This window comes from Gossypium hirsutum, chromosome A05, assembly GCF_007990345.1.
Source record: "Gossypium hirsutum isolate 1008001.06 chromosome A05, Gossypium_hirsutum_v2.1, whole genome shotgun sequence".
Taxonomy (NCBI): Eukaryota; Viridiplantae; Streptophyta; class Magnoliopsida; order Malvales; family Malvaceae; genus Gossypium; species Gossypium hirsutum.
The window spans coordinates 7,456,163-7,476,383 of record NC_053428.1 but is presented as its reverse complement, the minus strand read 5'-3'; the positions used below and the strand labels follow the sequence as shown (position 1 = coordinate 7,476,383).

The following is a 20,221-nucleotide window of genomic DNA, read 5'->3' as shown; positions in this document are numbered from 1 at the left end:
ACATACCTTAATATTTTATTGTATTTTTGCAAAGCGGCACTTTGAAGAAATAAAAAAATCACGCGCTGATGAAATAAAATAAAAAAGTGGCTCCAGAAATCGCAGTTCAAAATTTTCAACCATTCCCAACGGTTCATAATTTCAAAAAGCATATACTCATCTTCACCGTCCATTCCAACCTCTATCCACCATCCGATCAGAAATTCTCCTTCTATTCGTTTTTCCTCAACAAAAATCATTTCAAAATCTCACTTTATTTACTCTCTCTCCAACGTTCTTCCTCAACACTCTCAGATCTCTCTCACTCTCTCCTCCAAACCCTAAACACTTTCAGCCAAAAAGAAAACAAATAAACACTTCACTTTCACTTGAAATCGAAGCTTCCCTTTCAAAATGCCGTTCATTTCTGACACGGCGAGCGCGATCAAGAGCCGTTTCGGCTTCCATAACCGGACCTCTTCCTCCGAGTCGGCCTCCTTGTTGTCTGTACGTAGCCCGCCGGATCTTCTAGTGAAATCGGCGGTGAGGGATAATTCCAGCAATTTCACTGCCGCCACCTCTGCAATTCGGAGCATCCGTGAGTGGGACGATGGTTTGACTGAAAGTACTGAACCAGCACCGCAGTCACAGAGCTTTGAGTTCCGTGAAGATCCATCTTTTTGGAAGGACCACAATGTGCAGGTGTGTTGAAATGTTTAAATCTTACCTTTAATTTTCTTAACGAAAGTAAAAAGGAAAGAAAAAACAATAGCCAAAACATAATTTTCTGCTCTTTTTAAGTATTGCTAGTCTGTGGTCTGTGAAAGAAGATTGCAATTCTGGAGTACTCTTCAATTGTTAAAACGTATTTTTATTTTCCTCTCTTTTAAACTTATTTAGTTGGACTTGGTTCTTAGTGTGTAGTGGATCAATCAGGCTAGAGAGCGCAAGGAGTGACTAGACTTGAATAGGGTGTGCCTTTTTTTCCCTGTACGTTTCTTATGAGGACTGCTCTTCGACCTACTACTATACAGTAGGTTCTCAGTGCCCTTAGATCCTAATCCCAGATCAAGTTCCAATCACCGAATTGTTCTCAAGTGAATGGCTTTCACTCAACCTCAATTCATTCAGTTAGGACCTCCCTTTATGTCATTTTTCCCCTTATCTAACAGGGATTTATGTTCTTGGATTAAAAAAAAAAAGTTGGCAAGTAGCTAAATAGATACCCAAACAATGGCACAGCCGCACAGGCTAGTGAAAATAAATAGAAGTTAAGCTAATTGGAGCAAATTTTTTTTTTTGAAAAATAAATTAGGTTATCATCAGAATTCGTCCCCTTAGTAGTTCTGAAATTTCACTACAAGGCAACAGCAAGTGTGTTAGGCAAGAAAGTTGTCAGACAATTACTTGGACGGGGCATCCAGAATCTCGTTTTACATTTGATCTTGTTGCTGATGAACATGTTAGCCAGGTATGCCTTTTTTTAAAAAAAATTAATCTTTTATGTTTAGACCTATGTTATTCCTAAATTATGACATTTAAGTGATTTTAAAGGAGGATCTGTTCAAAGTAGCTGGATTGCCCATGGTGGAAAATTGCATGGGAGGTTACAACAGTTGCATGTTTGCATATGGCCAAGTGAGCTTCCAAGTTTTAATCACTTTGAGTAAAAAATTTTCTATTATTTCCATGAATTGGTTAATTTTCCACTTATTGATGTCTGGATTTATTTATTTTATCTCGGTTCTTGTTTTGGTACTGGCTCCAACTTAAACTTTTTATTATAGACTGGAAGTGGGAAGACTCACACAATGCTCGGAGACATCGAAGGAGGCACTCGTAGGCATAGTGTCAATTGTGGGATGACACCTAGGGTGTTTGAATACTTATTTACAAGAATACAAAAGGTATGGTGTACTTTGGCAAGCTGTGATTGGATGGATGTAATTTTACTTGTGCAAAATAAATTCTCTTTTATGATCATTTAGACAATTAGACGGTCTGAGCATTTATAATTGAGGGATGGAGATAAGGATTAGTTTTGCATGTTGCGTGTTGGAAATCATTGTTGCTTAAATATTGTGGCTTTATTGACTAGTTTTAATTATATATTTAAATGTTTAATATTGTAATATCTGAACTGCATGTATTGCCAAATGATGGAAATGCCCATTGAATTAGAATACTTTCTTTGGATAGAATGAATTTCTGTAAGCAAAGCAACTACTGAAGTTTCTATGAAAAACTAATACATAGTTGCTTCTCTAAGCTAGGAGTTTAAGGTCTTCTATACCATGTTTCATTATTTTATAAATCTCTTGCTTTTTGTTATCTAGTTATCTCATACTATATTTCTGTGATATATCAGGAGAAAGACACTCGTAAAGATGAGAAATTAAGATTTACTTGTAAATGCTCGTTTCTGGAAATCTATAATGAACAAATCCTTGATCTTTTAGATCCATCATCAACCAATTTACAGGTAAAATTACCTACATAATGTCTATTACAACTCAGTTTGAAATACAAGTTTTTCCCTCTAAACTGAAGAAATTGACTCCTTTTTGGTGTTTATGTTGCAGATAAGGGAAGATATGAAAAAAGGGGTTCATGTTGAGAATCTTAAGGAGATAGAAGTTACAAGTGCACGGGATGTGATTCAACAGCTCATTCAAGTACTGACGCTTAAAAGTTACTTGTACCATAAGCACATCACATCTAGGTTTTAGATGTTCACGTTTTAAAACTTCTTTGTTAGAGTTAATAAGGTGTTTCTAGAGTTTGTTTTGAATGTATAAGAATTCTTTTTATTTTTTAAATAGTCTTTTTATGTTTTCTCTTTACTCATTATTCACCTAAAGCTCTTTAAAATATTTCAGGGTGCAGCAAATAGAAAGGTGGCTGCCACTAACATGAATCGTGCAAGTAGTCGTTCTCACAGTGTATTTACATGTATAATTGAAAGTAAGGTGTGTGACCTTTTAATTGAAGAGTTTCTATAAAATCATTAGTTCTTGCTCTTTCATGGGTTGTCTTTACCTTGAAACTAGAATATTCTAACTAAGTGTTTAATATCAGTGGGAGTCTCAAGGTGTAACTCACCACCGTTTTGCCCGACTTAATCTTGTTGATTTAGCAGGCTCAGAAAGGTACAGAACATGTTTAAGTGTGAAAAACATAACACTTCTTCTCGTAGTTTCTTTTGAATATATCATTTATAAGTTGCTCATGACAGGCAGAAGAGTTCTGGGGCTGAAGGTGAACGCCTCAAGGAGGCTACTAATATTAACAAGTCTCTTTCAACATTGGGGTAACTTACCGTTGCTCTAAAGTGTAAAATTTATAATATCAAATTGTGGTTCTTTGTTTTTCATTCTACCAGTCTATAACAAACAATTTTACATTTGCAGACTTGTGATAATGAACCTTGTAAATATTTCCAATGGGAAGTCTCTTCATGTTCCTTATAGAGATTCAAAGCTCACTTTTTTGCTTCAGGTATTTTTATGAACTTTTTGAAGCAGGGCAGCTATTATACATTTAATCTATAAACAGTTTTTGTTGTATGTATGCTTCTGTTGAGAATGTTTAGTGTTCTGGATCTGCTATGCAACTGAAAATAATGTCTTGCTATTTTCTTTCCAGGATTCTCTAGGAGGGAATGCAAAAACAACCATAATTGCAAATATTAGTCCAGCTAATTGGTTAGTGGAATATATTTTTCGTGTTTTTGCACTAGTTAGTTGATTTAAACTTCAATTTTAAATTCCATTTACGTGTGTGAATCCAATTTTTTTCTATAGTTTTCACAATGAGCTGAATCTTAAATGCATAATTGTAAATGACAAATTCTCCTTTTTCTTCTTTTGGGCATTTTCTGCAGTTGTTCATTGGAGACACTAAGTACATTGAAGTTTGCACAGCGGGCTAAATTTATTAAGAACAATGTATGAGATCTTTGCTTAGCTACTTTTAATACAATGCATGGCTTACTCATCATTTTTGAGATTTCCTGAAATCCTCTGTTTTAATTTCTGTTCTCAACGGGAACTGATGCTAGCCTTTGAGCCTGTTTAGACTACATAATCTATACTTGTATACTAATAATGAGAGTTTTGTGTTATGGAACCCATTTAGTTAAAAAGGTCGAGTGATACCAAATTTTTTTCATGTATATATATTTAAAAATACAACTTTTTGTTGAAAAAATTATTTTTTTTAACCTCTTAATCGGTTAGTCAAATTCTAGTTAATGTATATAGTTTTTAACTTTTGGATGTATATTTATTGAAAGATGTTGAACTAATGTATTGTAGGCAGTGGTAAATGAAGATGCATCTGGAGATGTTGTTGCTATGAGACTGCAAATTCAACAGCTGAAGGTATAATATTGTTAAACTTACGATCATATTTGAAAGTACCTTTAAAGTTATTGTAATACAGTAATAGTAGGCGGTTTGCTCAGTTTCTATTTATCAATATGAGTTTCATTATACTTCTCTGCTGAGCAAGCAGTAATTGTATTGTGAGTATTATGTTTTGCTTTATCTTAACTGAAAAATAAAGGTAGAAATAATAAATGTTAATTTACAAAATTCAAGCAGCAAACAGAATCTTCTGTTTTTGTGAGTTGGAGTCATGCCAAAGTTTAAATGATTCATTTTATTTATTTCATTTGCATGGTTCTCATATTCTTTCAGGTTTCTAGTTATCCTTATTATCCAAAATTCTGTTTTTTCAGAAAGAAGTATCTCGTCTACGAGCTTTTGTTAATGGCAAAAGTGAAACTCTGGATAATGATAACTTGGCATCAAGCATTCCAGCATCACCTGGGCCCTTTAAATGGGAATGCCCTCCTGGATCATTCAGTCCACTTACATCTGATAAAAGGATGTCTCAGGTATGCAGAAATCTTGCTTTGTTGAGGAAACACCCAATCTAGAGCTGTTGTTAAACTATTTTCTTTTTCTGCCTATTATGATTTTGTAATCCAGAAAAAAGATTATGAAGTTGCTCTTGTTGGGGCCTTCAAGAGGGAAAGGGAGAAAGAAGCCGCTTTACAAGCACTGACTGCTGAAAACCAGGCAGCTATGCAGTTGGTATGTCCTTTGCCTTGAAAGAAGTACCTTTTCTTTATTTTATATGTTTCAGTCTTCGGGGCTGCAAAGTATTAAGTTAACAATAATTTTTGAAAGTTTGGGAGTTAACCTTATGGAATAGGACAAGCTTAAAATTTTAATTATATAAATTATAAAGGAATTCTGTGAGATTTGTTCTTAGCATCTAACTCTGGAGTATTGCGTAATGTGATAAGTTATTAGAAGCAAAATTTGTTACTTTGGGTTGGACTTTTGATAGGCAAAACAAAGAGAAGAGATCCAAAGTTAATATTTTTTGAGGTTTGGTTCTTAAATCTTAAGGAATATGACATGCTTAAAATTTTAGTATATAAAGGGATTCCATGAGATTTGAACTCTAGAGTATTACGTAAAACTAGAAGTAAATTTTGTTTACTTTGTGCTGTCTTTGTTGATAGGCAAAACAAAGAGAAGATGAGATCCAAAGTTTGAAAATGAGGTTAAGGTTTCGAGAAGCAGGAATTAAGAGGCTGGAGGCTGTTGCTTCTGGAAAGATATCTGCTGAGGCACACCTATTAAAAGAGAAGGAAGAATATTTGAAGGAAATTGAGGTTTTACGAGCTCAAGTTGATCGCAACCAAGAAGTCACTAGATTTGCACTGGAGAATTTGCGACTGAAGGAAGAGATTAGAAGGTATGTTTGCACCTGGTCCTCGGGGTTCTCCATTTCACTCTTTAATCGTTATCCATTTGCCTTTTTTTTTTACTTGCTATAAGTTTGAGAATTATATTCAGTTGTAAATACTAGTTGTTGTCATGAATCAGTGCTTTGAGCCTGGTGCTTAACTTAATTGGTTCATGCAACCATCTTAAGAGTACTGCATTCAGTAAGGTCTAGTTTAGATCTTAGCATTTACTTATTTTCAAGCTGCAGTCTCTTTCCTACCAAAAAGTCAATGCTTCAAGCCAGGATGAATTGGTAAATGCTGAAAGAACCAATTCTCTAAAGTGTTTATAAAAAACTTTTTACATAATTGCATTTAATTTTCAGTGTTTGCTTCTTTTGGCTTATTTACATGTTATTTTTCTTCTTTGCATGAGCAGAAATAAACGAACATTAATATTATTATGTCTCTGATGTTTGTTGCTACTCACAGATTGAAGTCCCTTTGTGATGAAGGCCAAGTGGAGATGATGAATGAACAGATCAAGGCATTACACAATAAGGTGCAAAAAGAAATTCTTCGAATATTCTTCTAGTGTCTAAATTCATGGTTGATATTGCTCTTTAGTGCAAACGTTGCTTACTCCAGTCACTATTATGCAGTTGCTAGAGGCACTAGATTGGAAACTTATGCATGAATCAGAATCCTTAATGAATGAGGTTCTTTCTAAGCTTTGTCATGACTTGAATTTTGATGATTTTAAATTTTGTGAAGAAAATCGTCTAAATCATGGTTAATGTTTGTGCAATGCAGAAAACAAAATCTAAAGGGTCAGGAGTTAATGATGATCTCAATGAACTGATCTCTAGTCAGGTTGGTTAAGTCTTCCAGGATCTTAGTGTGGTTATTCTCTTATGCATAAACTACAAATGATATGTTTGCATTATGTGTCTTGTAATCTTGGAAACGTTTGCAATTCACTATAACCTGAATGAATACAGCTGTGAGCTAGATTCTTAAATTTTAAATAATCCTACATCTTTTGACAATTTTTTTTGTCCACTTGGAGTAAAGATTCTTAACTTTACATAACTTTACAATTTTTTTAAGTAATGTAATCTTTGAAATTGCCGATAATCTCTTGACCTAGTGGCAAGAGGCTTGTGAGACATAAGATTATGGCAGCAAATAGGATGTCTGAATTTGAACAGAAAAAAAAAAAAAACCTATTATCTTCTGCAATGGGTCTTCTTCCACAGAATATCTATTATTACATATTTCTTGCCTGAAAAAGAAATTTTGATATACTGAAAACAGGAGCAGTATTCAGCTTGGGGCTCTAACCTTAAGGAGGAAAACGAATTCCTTAGAATGCAGGTAGCTATACCTGGATGAGCTATTTCTTTGAAGCTGTTCTTTTGGTAAAAGATGGATTTGATGTGATTGATAAATATTTGTTTAACAGGCCATTCACAACAAGGCCGAAATGGATGTACTCCAGAAAAAACTTGAATTTTGCCTCGATGAGAAGGAAGAGTTAGAGAGGTATGTCATAGCTTAAGAGATGTACAATTCAAAGAAACAGTCATGCAGTATAATATATTGATATGCTTTACCATCAAATTAATTATCAATTTTGCAGGTATGTCAGTGAGCTACTTAACAAGCTTGAAGAAGAACGGTCTTCAAGATCGGAGAAAGAAGCAGTACAGCAAACAGAGGTTCATTCATCACCAGCAGATGTGCCAACTATCAAACTTAATGACCAACTGGAGCTTAAAACAATGGTTGATGCCATAGCAGCTGCAAGTCAGAGAGAAGCTGAAGCTCATGAGAGAGCATTTAAGTTATCTCAAGAGAACGAAGAATTACGATCAAAGCTTAAGACCTATGTTGAGGATAACAAGCAGCTCCTTGAATTATATGAACAGAATGCTGCTGAAAGAAATTATAAAGGTTCAAATGAAGGTGACATTAATGAAAATGACACTATGGACCACACTGATGCTGCTTTACATGAAAATTGTGAAGAAAAACAGGTCGAGTTGAAGAAAGTTGTTGATAACCTCGAGCAACAGCTAACGGAAATGCATGAAGAAAATGAAAAATTGATGGGTTTGTATGAAAGAGCAATGCAGGAGAGAGATGAGTTCAAAAGAAGGTTTTCTTCTTCAGGAAGTCCAAACAGAATGGAGCCTAGAGAATTCGAATGCCCTGAAAAGCTAGTTGAAGTTGATGGAGGGGAAGACAGCTTGGATAAACCTCATGTCCAGTTTGACTCAAAGGATTTAGAGGGTGGAACTGCTCCCGTTTGCTCACTTATGCAGGATGCAGGTGAAAGTCTAGAGTTGAATATGCTTGGTGCTATTGAAGTGATCCCAAGTGTCAAAGATGTACATTCCAATCTTCAATCAGAAGCAGGGAATTATATGGAAATAGACCAAGATATTACTGCTGCAAAGTTGTCTGAAGATTTAAATTCTGCAAGAGCAATTCTGAAACAGGCACTTGAAAAGCTTTCATATTCCGCCAAGACAGTTAACGAATTTTGTTCCCTTGAGAAATCATTCTGTGAGATTGATAACCTTTCCAGAGCAATAGAAGTAACAGAAAGTGGGATAGAGGAGAAACAACGACACCTTGAATCTGTTGCAATCATTTCTTCAGAAACAAAAGAAAGAAAAGCTTTAACTGACAGCAAGTTATCAGCACTCAAATACTCTCTTTCAAACTTTTCTTCTTCGGTTGCTTACTTCGAACAGCGAGAAGCTCGAGCAAGGATGAGATTAAATGCCTCATTGTCATACTTGGATAACAAAAAAGACGAACTAACCAATCTTAAGAAGTCAAAGGCTGAAATCGAGGTGTTGTTGAGTAAGATACGGGAATCTGAATCCGCAACAAGGAGCAACATTGTGTTGTTGAAATCAAAACTTGAGGAAGAAAGTAAAAGACAAGAGAATGACAAGGTTTTATTTGCCATTGATAACTTGGATAAAGTTGACCCCTCCCAGAGAAACTTATGTTTAGGTGGCAAAGCTACTGAGTTACTGAAGACTGAAGAAGAGAAAAGCAAGCTGCAAAATGATATCAAGTCATCACGTGAAAACTTGGCAGCCATTAAAATGAGATTCCAGGATTTGAACAAGAAACTGATGAAGGTAGAAAAAGACATGGAAGGTGTTTCAATGGAAATACAGAAAGGATCAAAGTCAGTGGAGGAATTGAAGTTTGCCATGGAAAGTGCAATCCAAGAGAAAAATACCCTCCTCGAAATTGCAGATAATGGGAAAGCTGAAATCGAAAACTTGATCTTGGAATACCAGCAGAGTATTTTTTATGTGGATCTGACAGAAGCGGAGATGAAGGCCATTGATGAAGAATTGAAGCTTGAGTCAAGGAGATTAGAACAGCTACAAATAATGAGAGCCACATCTGGCAAGAAGGTAGAGCAATGGTTGTCTCATTCAGGTTTGTTATCCGAAAAACTGGGAGCAGAATTACAAAGTGTTTGGGCAACTTTCGAGGAGGCTAAGAGTTTGTTAGAATCGGAACATTGAAGTGTCTGTTAAATCCTTGTTTTTAACAGGCTCCTGATATTTTCCACATTAATTCACAACTCAAAATCCTGTGAAATATGCGTGCAATTTCTGGTGTAATTAACTATTCCATCTCGTTGATGTACTTGTTTGTATTTTAATTATATACTAATTGCTATTCCCTTTCTAAGGGTTTTCTGAAGACATTGATGGTTCTTATAGAACAAAAGAAAAACCAAAATAAAAGATGGCTAGGACATCTTAAAATTGAAGAACTACAGGATTTGAAATTGTGCTGCCATCTATGAGCTGGCTAGGACATCTATGAGCTGCCATCTATGCCCTTTGCAGTTGCGAATTGTAGTGTTTTTTTTTAGAATTTACGTCGGAATTTACTAAACCCGTGTAAGATTTTTATTTTTATTTACGTTAGGACCCTTTCTTCATGGAAATAGTTTTTTTTTTCTTTTCTGGTGCACAATTAGTGTGGTAATATATCTGAATTTCTTATGACTTTGAAATAAATTTAATTTATCCCATAATTTGCTAGGTTTAGTTGTGAGTAGTAGGTTTTAGCTGAACTGGTTCACTCGTTGAAATAACTGAAATTGAAAGTTCTTGAGTATTTTTTTAACAACCAACATTAAACATTAGTAGTTGTTTTATTGTGGATTTATGGCGTTGGCGCAATGCAGATGATGTCTAATCCTAATCTGATGAGAATGGCCTCAGAAAGCATGAAGACCATGAGACATGCTGCAGAACAGTTAAAGCACACTCGACCAGAGGAGATGGCGGAAATTGGTGAGAAAATGACTAATGCATTGCCTGAAGAGATAGCTGCCATGCGTACCAATGCTGATGCTCAGATCAGTTATGAATTAAGTGCAGCTCAGATGTTGAAGAACCAGGTGTTTTATTACCATAAAAAATCACATCATTGCTGTTGATTTTCAATCGCTCAGATAAAATATATGTACATCATTAAAGAGATTTTTTCTCCGCATTCTTAAACAAAGAGAGAACGCAGTAGGAGCCTTGATGCTGAAAGAAGTGGCGATACTCTTTCTTTTAGAAGTTTTACAGAACTGGATACATTGTAAAACCTTTGATGAGATAATATCTTACTGTCGGGTTTACATGATCATTGGGTTGCATTTGCATAACTTAAAACATGTTAATCAAATATATGAATGTGAGGTGTATGTGAAGAAACCTGACATCATTTGTGTATGGATACTATTCAATTATGACTCAAATGTGGAGGCAATTCATTGCTAGGGGTGCATCTTGTGATCGAAAAAAATATGATTTCCTCAATTGCTGCTTGAGTGCATCGCTTTCGTTCTGTTAATCAGTTTCCAAAAACTAATGGTATTATTATTGCTAACTTTACACATTGAATCTTGAGAACACTTTTTCACCATGGAATTATTTTCAAATAAGAGAAGAACCGAATCAGTGTCTTATAACTTCAATTTATGGTTCACCCTGTCATATTTCTGGTTTATTTACTCTTTTCTCTTATTAACTAGCATCAGACATGCGAGTATATCTATATGTTTTCTAGGGGAATGAGCTTCAAAAGCAGGGGAGGTTTGATGATGCCTCTGAAATATTTGCTTGTAAGCCAGCGATTTATATTTCATTTTTTTCTTAAAATTTATCTCAGCTTATTTGTATTTTATTGTCATTAATTAAAATCTTCATTTCCTCTTCCACAATATTAGGCAAAGAAAAACCTGAAAGGAATTCCTTCCTCCAATGGCAGAACACTTTTGTTGGCATGCTCTCTTAATCTGATGTCCTGATACTTGAAAACAAGGCAATATGATGAATGTATAAAAGAAGGCTCTGAGGTTCGAAGATTCAAGTTATTATCCTCATCCCAATATAATATGAAAAAAAAAACACTATTTAATGTCACTAGACTAGGCTACTAATTAAATAAACAGATAGATGTTCTTTGTATATTTATAATAGCTTGCGTCTTCCATCTTGTATCTAGCTGAACTTACCAATTTTTATTTCAGGTTTTGTCAGATGATGGAAAGAACGTCAAAGCTCTTTACCGAAGAGGTTTTATATGCATATAGGTCAAGCATGCATTTTCAAATTCTGGAATAATCTGCACGTGTTTGCTTTATAACTTTCTGCAATTTATTAGGATGCCATCTTGGATCTGAGCAAGGCACATGAAGTTTACCCTGGTGATGAAACAATTGCTGATGTATTGAGGTATGATTTATTTAAGATTGTGGAAACACGGGATAAGTTGTAGTCAGGTGCATTCACCTTTGAAGTAGTTATGCACCAACACGTCATGATTACTATTGGCTGGGACACGTTAGGTGCATTTTGTAATTGTCGTTTTTTTTTTCTCTTTTCTTTTATGGTATGTAGTTTAGTTATTAACCATTATTCTTAAAATTGCTGATAAGTCACTTTTTGTTTGAATGCGCCGTGGTAGTTAGTGATGTCAATTGTTAATGTAGGGATGCTGAGGAAAGATTGGCTAGAGAAGGCAGTCATCAGGCACCTCAAGGTAAATTTAACATCCTATATTTTGCATTTTCTTATGGATATTCTCTCTCACATATATATAATTTGTATATGTCTGTGTCTGTGATGCTTACACTTCTATTTGCTCGTTATTTCACAGGTGTGACAATTGAAGAAATAACTGAAGAAGCTGCAAGCCCCTCTTCAGCTAATCGCCAAACTTCATTTACCGAATATTCATCGAAACAACCACTAGAAAGTACTAGATTATCTAAAGAATGAGAGTGGGAAAAACGTTTGGGACATGACAGCCAATTCTGAGTGCCTGGAGGCTCTAAAAAATGATCCAGAAGCCCTTAGGTTTGTTATGATTTTGACAATTGTTTGTTTGGTGGTCAATTACTTAATCTGGTAATGCCATATTATGTCATCTATGCTGTCGAATATATAAAAAAATGATGTGAAGTTTGATACTTGAAGATCATTTAAGAGAACTTCAAAGCACATTGACACTAGCTATATATCAGCTTAGGTGCAAAAAAATAAGGCTTTCCCCCAACCGCTTATACGGTTTCTGCTCTCTTTATTTCTCGTTGTTTTAGCTCTAAATCTTAGCGGCATTAATTTATATTATCACCTTATAGTATGCAAATAATTACAATTCGCTTTGACGCATGTCCATGGTGGATAATGAGATTATGAACTTAAAAAGGTTACTGCTGCTAGAAGTAGAACTTGTAGGACTAAAAGTTTCTGGTCTGTGCTGAATCAATTTTTTGTGCTCTATTATTAATTTAGTAGGTCCCATTTCCCCTTGTATTAGCAGATCGTTTCAGAAGTTCATTTCTAATGCTGATCTTGATACCCTTTCTGCTTTGAGTAGCGGTAAAGTTGGAGAGGAATAACCAGACTTGTTTAAGACTGCTACAAATATGATCGGCAAAATGTCACCTAAACAGCTACAAAAAATGGTTCAATTGGCTTCTTCATTTCAGGGGGAAAACCCATATACAAGTCCTTTGAAAAATGGATTTCGACCTGGATCAGTTCATCCCAATGTAACACCTGACTGTTAACATTAATGGAAGACAATTAATAATGGTTGCCATTAACATTAATGGGAGACAATCAATAATGACAATCATCAACTTTGGAAAAGTGGTAAGGGATAATTTTTTTTTGGTCCTTGAGATAATGGGCTATTTATTGTTTGGTCCTTGAACCTCAACTATAAATAGGCCTTCTCATTTCTCATTTCAATTCATCCCAACCAGTCTTTCTCTCTTAGTTTTCTCTCTTCTCCCATTTGAGAATTCTTAAGGAATTCTAATTGTTTGTAATATTTTGGAGATAGTAAAGTTATCATCTGGTTTTAGTAGCCCGAGGACGTAGGTATAATTTACCGAACCTCGTTAAAACTCTTGTGTTCTTTTTGTCCTATTTTTCTTTCAATATTTGAGGGTATAATAGTAGTATTTAATTGTGCTATTAAATTACGTTAGAAGGAATATTCTGACTAAGGCAGGACTTGGTATTTAAGAGATCCTTGTGATCCACCTCTCTTCCCTGGGAATTGAACTTTGTGTGATTTTTTAGTACAATAATTTACACGCTTCCGACCCTATTGGAACTACAAGTGGTATCAAGAGCCGAAGGTTAATCGTAGTATGCTCTGTGGTTGCAGTTTAAACTGATCTTCCATATCAGAAAAGATTTCCTTAGGTATATTGAAAGATTATGGAGAAAACGGTCGGTGTAGGAGCTTCAACATCGTCTATATGGACAAGACCGACAATTGCAAATGCAAGATTGGCCGTGGAGATCTTTGATGGCACGGGCCATTTTGGTATCTGGCAAAGTGAGGTTCTAGATGCCCTTTTTCAGCAGGGTCTAGACATTGCCATTGATGAAGAGAAACCAGATGATGTACAGGAGAAAGATTGGAAGGCGATCAATCGGTTGGCATGTGGCACAATTCGATCATGCCTTTCTCGAGAGCAGAGGTATGCTTTTTCAAAGGAGACTTCTGCAAATAAGTTGTGGGTGGCACTTGAAGAAAATTTTTTGAAGAAAAACAGTCAAAATAAGCTCCACTTGAAGAAAAGACTGTTTCGCTTCACTTACGTCCCAAGTACCACAATGAATGATCACATCACCAAATTTAATCAGTTAGTCACTGATTTGCTAAATATGGATGAGACATTCAAAGATGAAGATTTGGCTTTGATGCTATTGGGGTCACTTCCTGAGGAGTTTGAGTTCCTAGAAACTACTCTACTTCATGGCAGGAGTGATATATCTCTGAGTGAAGTCTGTGCGGCCTTATACAGTTATGAACAGAGAAAGAAGGACAAACAGAAAAACTCAATCAGAGATACAGAAGCTTTAGTAGTCCGAGGTCGTTCATACACTCGGAAGAAAACTCAGAAAGGGAGATCAAAGTCAAAGTCCAGACTCGGGAAAGATGAATGTGCCTTTTGTCATGAGAAAGGCCACTGGAAGAAAAATTGTCCAAAGTTGAAGAATAAGGGAAAAGCTGCTGTAGATGCTTGTGTTGTAAAGCATGATACCAGTGACTCTGAACTATCACTGGTTGCATCATCATCGTCGTTCCATTCAGATGAGTGGATTTTGGATTCGGGTTGTACCTATCATATGTCCCCTAACCGGGAGTGGTTCTCTGATTTAGTAGAACTAAATGGAGGAGTTGTTTATATGGGCAATGATAATGCCTGTAAAACTGTTGGGATAGGTTCAATCCAATTAAAGAATCAAGATGGATCAACCAGAGTTCTGACTGATGTTCGGTACGTGCCCAGTTTGAAGAAAAATCTCATCTCATTGAGAGCCTTGGAATCCAATGGTTCAGTTGTTACTATGAGAGATGGGATTTTGAAAGTGACATCTGGCGCACTTGTGATATTGAAGGGCATCAGGAAAAATAACTTGTATTACTACCAAGGTAGTACAGTTATTGGAGCAGTCGCTACAGCTTCCGGTAACAAAGAATTGGACTCAATGCAGTTGTGTCATATGAAGTTGGGACATGCCAGCGAAAAATCCTTGCAAATTCTGGCAAAGCAAAGATTGTTGAAAGGTGCAAAGGCTTACAAATTAAAATTTTGCGAGCATTGTGTTCTGGGAAAGCAAAAGAGAGTGAAATTCGGTACTGCTATCCATAATACAAAAGGTATTTTGGAATATATTCACTCAGATGTGTGGGGGCCTTCCAAGACACATTCATTGGGAGGAAAACAATACTTTGTTACTTTTGTTGATGACTTTTCCAGAAGAGTTTGGGTGTATACCATGAGAACTAAGGATGAAGTGCTTAGAGTTTTTCTTAAATGGAAAACTATGATCGAAAACCAGACTGGCAAGAAAATCAAGCGGCTTAGGACGGACAATGGAGGGGAATATAAAAGTGATCCGTTCTTCGATGTGTGCCAAGAGTATGGTATTGTTCGACATTTCACAGTTAGGGATACACCACAGCAGAATGGATTGGCAAAGCGTATGAATCGAACATTGCTGGAGAAAGTTCGATGTATGTTATCCAATGCTGGGTTGGGCAAGCAATTTTGGGTTGAGGCTGTGACATACGCTGGCCATCTTGTTAATCGTTTGCCATCATCTGCATTAGAAAGAAAAACTCCTATGGAGGTATGGTCTGGAAAACCGGCTACAGATTATGATTCCTTACATGTGTTTGGAACCACTGCATATTACCATGTGAAGGAGTCAAAGTTAGATCCGAGGGCAAAGAAAGCTTTCTTTATGAGAATCACTTCTGGAGTGAAGGGATTTCGTCTTTGGTGCTTAAGCACAAAGAAAATGATCTGTAGCAGAGATGTTACCTTTGATGAATCTGCCACATTGAAAAAGGTAGCAGATAAAGATATTCAGACGAGCAATACTCCACAGCAGGTGGAGTGTACTCTAAAACAGGTGGAGTTTGAGCAGATGGGGATTTGCCCAGTTAATAAGTCTAATTCTCCAACCACAATGGAGGAATTAGAGGTTGAAGAGGTTCTGACCCAAGAACCACTAAGTACACCAGAACCAGTTACAGTTGCAAGGCCACGGAGAGAAATTCGTAAACCTACTCGATTTACTGATATGGTGGCCTACGCCCTTCCCGTTGTTGATGATATTCCTATCACTTATCAAGAAGCAATGCAAAGCTTAGAAAGTGATAAATGGAAAAGCGCCATGGATGAAGAAATGCAGTCTCTCCGGAAGAACAATACTTGGGAGTTGGCACAATTACCGAAAGGTAAAAGGGCAATCGGATGCAAGTGGGTATTCGCAAAGAAAGATGGATCTCCTAGCAAGAAGGATATTCGCTACAAGGCAAGATTGGTAGCTAAAGGCTACGCTCAGAAGGAGGGAATTGACTACAATGATGTATTTTCCCCTGTTGTGAAGCATTCCTCCATTAGAATTTTGTTGGCCTTGGTAGCACAGTTTAATTTGGAGCTAGCTCAACTTGATGTTAAGACGGCTTTCTTGCATGGTGAGTTAGAAGAGGAGATCTATATGACTCAGCCCGAAGGATACACAGATGCTGGTGGTAGAAATTGGGTTTGTAAGCTGAACAAATCGCTATATGGATTGAAGCAATCCCCGAGGCAGTGGTACAAGCGATTTGATAGCTTTATGAGAAGGCAGAAGTACACAAGAAGCAAATATTACAATTGTGTATATTTGCAGAAGCTGCATGACGGATCTTTCATTTATCTACTCTTGTATGTTGATGATATGTTAATCGCTTCGAAGAGCCAAAATGAGATAGATAAGCTGAAGGCTCAGTTGAATCAAGAGTTCGAGATGAAAGATCTAGGTGAGGCCAAGAAGATTCTCGGCATGGAGATAAGTAGAGATAGACCGAGAGGCAAGCTCTGTTTAAATCAGAAGCAATATCTGAAAAAGGTATTACAATGTTTTGGTGTAAATGAAAACACAAAACATGTAAGTACCCCACTTGCTTCTCATTTGAAACTTAGTGCTCAATTATCTCCGAAGACTGAAGATGAAAGAGAATATATGGCGAAAGTCCCATATGCTAATGCAGTTGGGAGTTTGATGTATGCGATGGTGTGTACGAGGCCTGACATTTCACAAGCTGTTGGAGTTGTGAGCAGGTATATGCATGATCCTGGAAAAGGACATTGGCAAGCTGTGAAATGGATTCTACGGTATCTTCGAAAAACCGTAGATGTTGGTTTAATTTTTGAACAGGATGAAGCACTTGGTCAGTTTGTAGTTGGATATGTTGATTCCGACTTTGCTGGTGATTTAGATAAACGTCGTTCAACTACGGGGTATCTGTTTACTCTTGCGAAAGCCCCAGTGAGTTGGAAGTCTACCTTACAGTCTACAGTAGCTGTGTCTACTACAGAGGCAGAATATATGGCAGTTACAGAAGCTGTTAAGGAGGCTATTTGGCTTAATGGATTGTTGAAAGACTTAGGAGTTGTTCAAAGTCACATAAGTTTATATTGTGACAGTCAGAGCGCTATTCATTTAGCGAAAAATCAAGTCTATCATTCAAGAACCAAGCATATCGACGTAAGATATCACTTTGTGCGGGAAGTCTTTGAAAAAGGAAAAATTCTACTTCAGAAGATTCCGACAGCAGATAATCCCGCAGATATGATGACCAAGGTGGTAACAACAATCAAGTTTAATCATTGTTTGAACTTGATTAACATCCTGAGAATTTGAGCGCCTTCAGGTGTATGGCGCTCGAGAGCGCATTTGTAGGCACTACAAAAGATAGCTTTATCGAATTTGGGGAGTTGAAGGAAGTGTGTGAAGATGTGATTATCCTAATCAAATCTTCAAGGTGGAGATTGTTAACATTAATGGAAGATAATTAATAATGGTTGCCATTAACATTAATGGGAGACAATCAATAATGACAACCACCAACTTTGGAAAAGTGGTAAGGGATAATTTTTTTTTGGTCCTTGAGATAATGGGCTATTTATTGTTTGGTCCTTGAACCTCAACTATAAATAGGCCTTCTCATTTCTCATTTCAATTCATCCCAACCAATCTTTCTCTCTTAGTTTTCTCTCTTCTCCCATTTGAGAATTCTTAAGGAATTCTAATTGTTTGTAATATTTTGGAGATAGTAAAGTTATCATCTGGTTTTAGTAGCCCGAGGACGTAGGTATAATTTACCGAACCTCGTTAAAACTCTTGTATTCTTTTTGTCCTATTTTTCTTTCAATATTTGAGGGTATAATAGTAGTATTTAATTGTGCTATTAAATTACGTTAGAAGGAATATTCTGACTAAGGCAAGAATTGGTATTTAAGAGATCCTTGTGATCCACCTCTCTTCCCTGGGAATTGAACTTTGTGTGATTTTTTAGTACAATAATTTACACGCTTCCGACCCTATTGGAACTACACTGACATGCTTAAATCTGCAACTGATATGATGACCAAGATGCCTCCAGAGGAGCTTCAGAAAATGTTTGAACCAGCAGCCTCTTTGAAAGGGAATGACTCTATTTCCACATCAACAGCTAGACTGGATTCAGATGCTGAGGTAAAATATCCAGAATTTCAGACGGTTTCTGTCTCCAATGGGATTAATGGTTTTGGTGAAACCAGTTCTTCTAGTCGTTTCCAAATCCAATGAGTTCTCAGTCGGATTTGCCTACATCAACTGCTGATTTACAAGAACAGATGGGAAACCAAATGAAAGATCCAACGATGCGGCAGGTATGACGAAGAATGTTGTCCTTCTCAATTGCAAGTGTCTCTTCATGATTAGAGCTTAAGTTGCCCCAAGTTCGTGGCTTTTAAGGTTTTGTTATAAATTGGCAGATGTTTGCATCAATGATGAAAAACATGAGCCCAGACATAATGGCAAACATGGGTGAACAATTTGGATTGAAGCTTTCTCGTGAAGATGCCAAAGAACAACAAGCTATGGCATCTTTATCACCCGAGGAATTGGATAGAAAGGTACTTGTTTCGATACCCTGTTATAAAATTTTTGGCTATTTAGAACATGGTTTATATAATTGTTAAACCATTTATCATTATAAATGTTTCAATCTTTATCTCAAATTATTATAGTTGAATAATGTGGTTTTGTCTACACATTGCTTCAACTTCATCCTTACCATTTATCATCCTCCTCTAAGTTGTCTTTTATTGAGCCAATTGTGGTGGGCGTTTCTTTATCATAAAGTTGACCGCTTTTGCCACTAAATTATAACATTCCCGCTTCACTATCTTGTTCCAGATGCGCTGGGCAGATAGGATCCGGAAAGGAGCAGAAGGTGCAAAGAAGGCAAAGAACTGGTTGCTTGGAAAACCCGGTATGATCCTAGCACTATGCATGCTCATCTTAGCAGTGGTTCTTCACCGGTTGGGTTTTATCGGTAGATTGAATTATCTCAATCTCCATTTTGAACATGAATCGCCATGGAAGTTCAACTTTAGAAACTATAGCATGCTTCTCGGGTTGCAAGGTTGTAAGGGCAGTAATTTGGAGCAACACGTCTCACGATTAAAAAACGGTGTTTTGTGTTGTATCGATGAAAGGGATGGTTGAGATTTCTTTCAAATGTGAACGCTCAGTGGATTCCGTGTTGTATCGATGAAAGAGTGGTCAGTGTTTCTCTCAAAGGAGATTGAAAAGCCACGATCCTGATATCAAACTGACTTCCATTTCTCTGCAGCAATATCACTATATCAGCATTCTGAGGACATATTTCTGATCCTTATCTGTTTCAGGTTTTTCTCTGTAACAATACAGCATTCAGATGACATATGTCTTCTGATCCTTCTGTTTTCGGGTTCGGCTAACGAATATCTATTGGCTTCTCGTCATTTATTTACTTCTCTTGCATTTTCTTCTCTCCTATTCAAAATTTATTTTCCACCTTTTCACTCCTTCCCATTTTTTCTCTTAAAAAAAGTCAATATTAAAGAGAACAAGAAAAGGGTACTCATTCACAATAATGAAGAAAATAAAAAGTCAACCGGGATAATTTTTTTGACTGAAAATTAATATAATTAATATTGAAAATGACATGACAACTAAACTACTCCATTCTACACTCATCCCAGAAGCTAACACGTGGATGCATCAGCCCTTTTTCAAAAAAAAAAAAAATCCTTGGACTCGGTTTTCCAGCCTTTCAGGTGACGGCCAAAAGAAAAAAAAAATCCCAGTTTTAGCACGACGGGTTTGAGGACATTTTCAAACTTCAAAATTCTAGCTCTCACGTAAATGGGGAAAATGACAATCTTTTATTGAGATCTTATAATATACGAAAACCTTCAATTTGCTGTCTATCTATAATAACATATATTAATTGCCTTTTTTTTACGTTAATAACATATATATCAATGTGATTTTTTTTACGTTAATAAAAATAATTATATTAATTGCCATTATAAATTTATTTTTAGTAAGTTTATTCAATTTA

General features: G+C 36.3%; 1 protein-coding gene and 1 pseudogene across 1 annotated transcript; both read left to right on the top strand.

The window, feature by feature from the left end:
* The first annotated feature begins 205 nt into the window (after positions 1-205).
* On the top strand, positions 206-9,463 carry LOC107959232 (kinesin-like protein KIN-12E). Its single transcript, XM_016895235.2, has 22 exons — positions 206-681; positions 1,295-1,450; positions 1,534-1,617; positions 1,767-1,886; positions 2,348-2,461; positions 2,562-2,654; positions 2,859-2,948; positions 3,058-3,128; positions 3,215-3,289; positions 3,390-3,477; positions 3,625-3,683; positions 3,863-3,926; positions 4,296-4,361; positions 4,721-4,879; positions 4,974-5,078; positions 5,516-5,751; positions 6,215-6,284; positions 6,385-6,441; positions 6,536-6,595; positions 7,040-7,099; positions 7,188-7,267; positions 7,365-9,463. The coding sequence occupies exons 1-22, from the start codon at positions 394-396 to the stop codon at positions 9,280-9,282; spliced, it is 4,113 nt and encodes a 1,370-aa protein (XP_016750724.2). The 5' UTR covers positions 206-393; the 3' UTR covers positions 9,283-9,463.
* Positions 9,464-9,544: 81 nt separating this feature from the next.
* Positions 9,545-19,607, top strand: LOC107959233 (outer envelope protein 61-like; annotated as a pseudogene).
* The last annotated feature ends 614 nt before the right edge of the window (positions 19,608-20,221 follow it).

Excerpts from the sequence above, each read along its gene's own strand:
- LOC107959232 (XM_016895235.2), top strand. The coding sequence starts at position 394 with ATGCCGTTCATTTCTGACACGGCGAGCGCGATCAAGAGCCGTTTCGGC. Across the intron at positions 682-1,294 it reads GGAAGGACCACAATGTGCAG|GTTATCATCAGAATTCGTCC; the intron begins GTGTGTTGAAAT and ends AAAATAAATTAG. Across the intron at positions 3,684-3,862 it reads AATATTAGTCCAGCTAATTG|TTGTTCATTGGAGACACTAA; the intron begins GTTAGTGGAATA and ends CATTTTCTGCAG.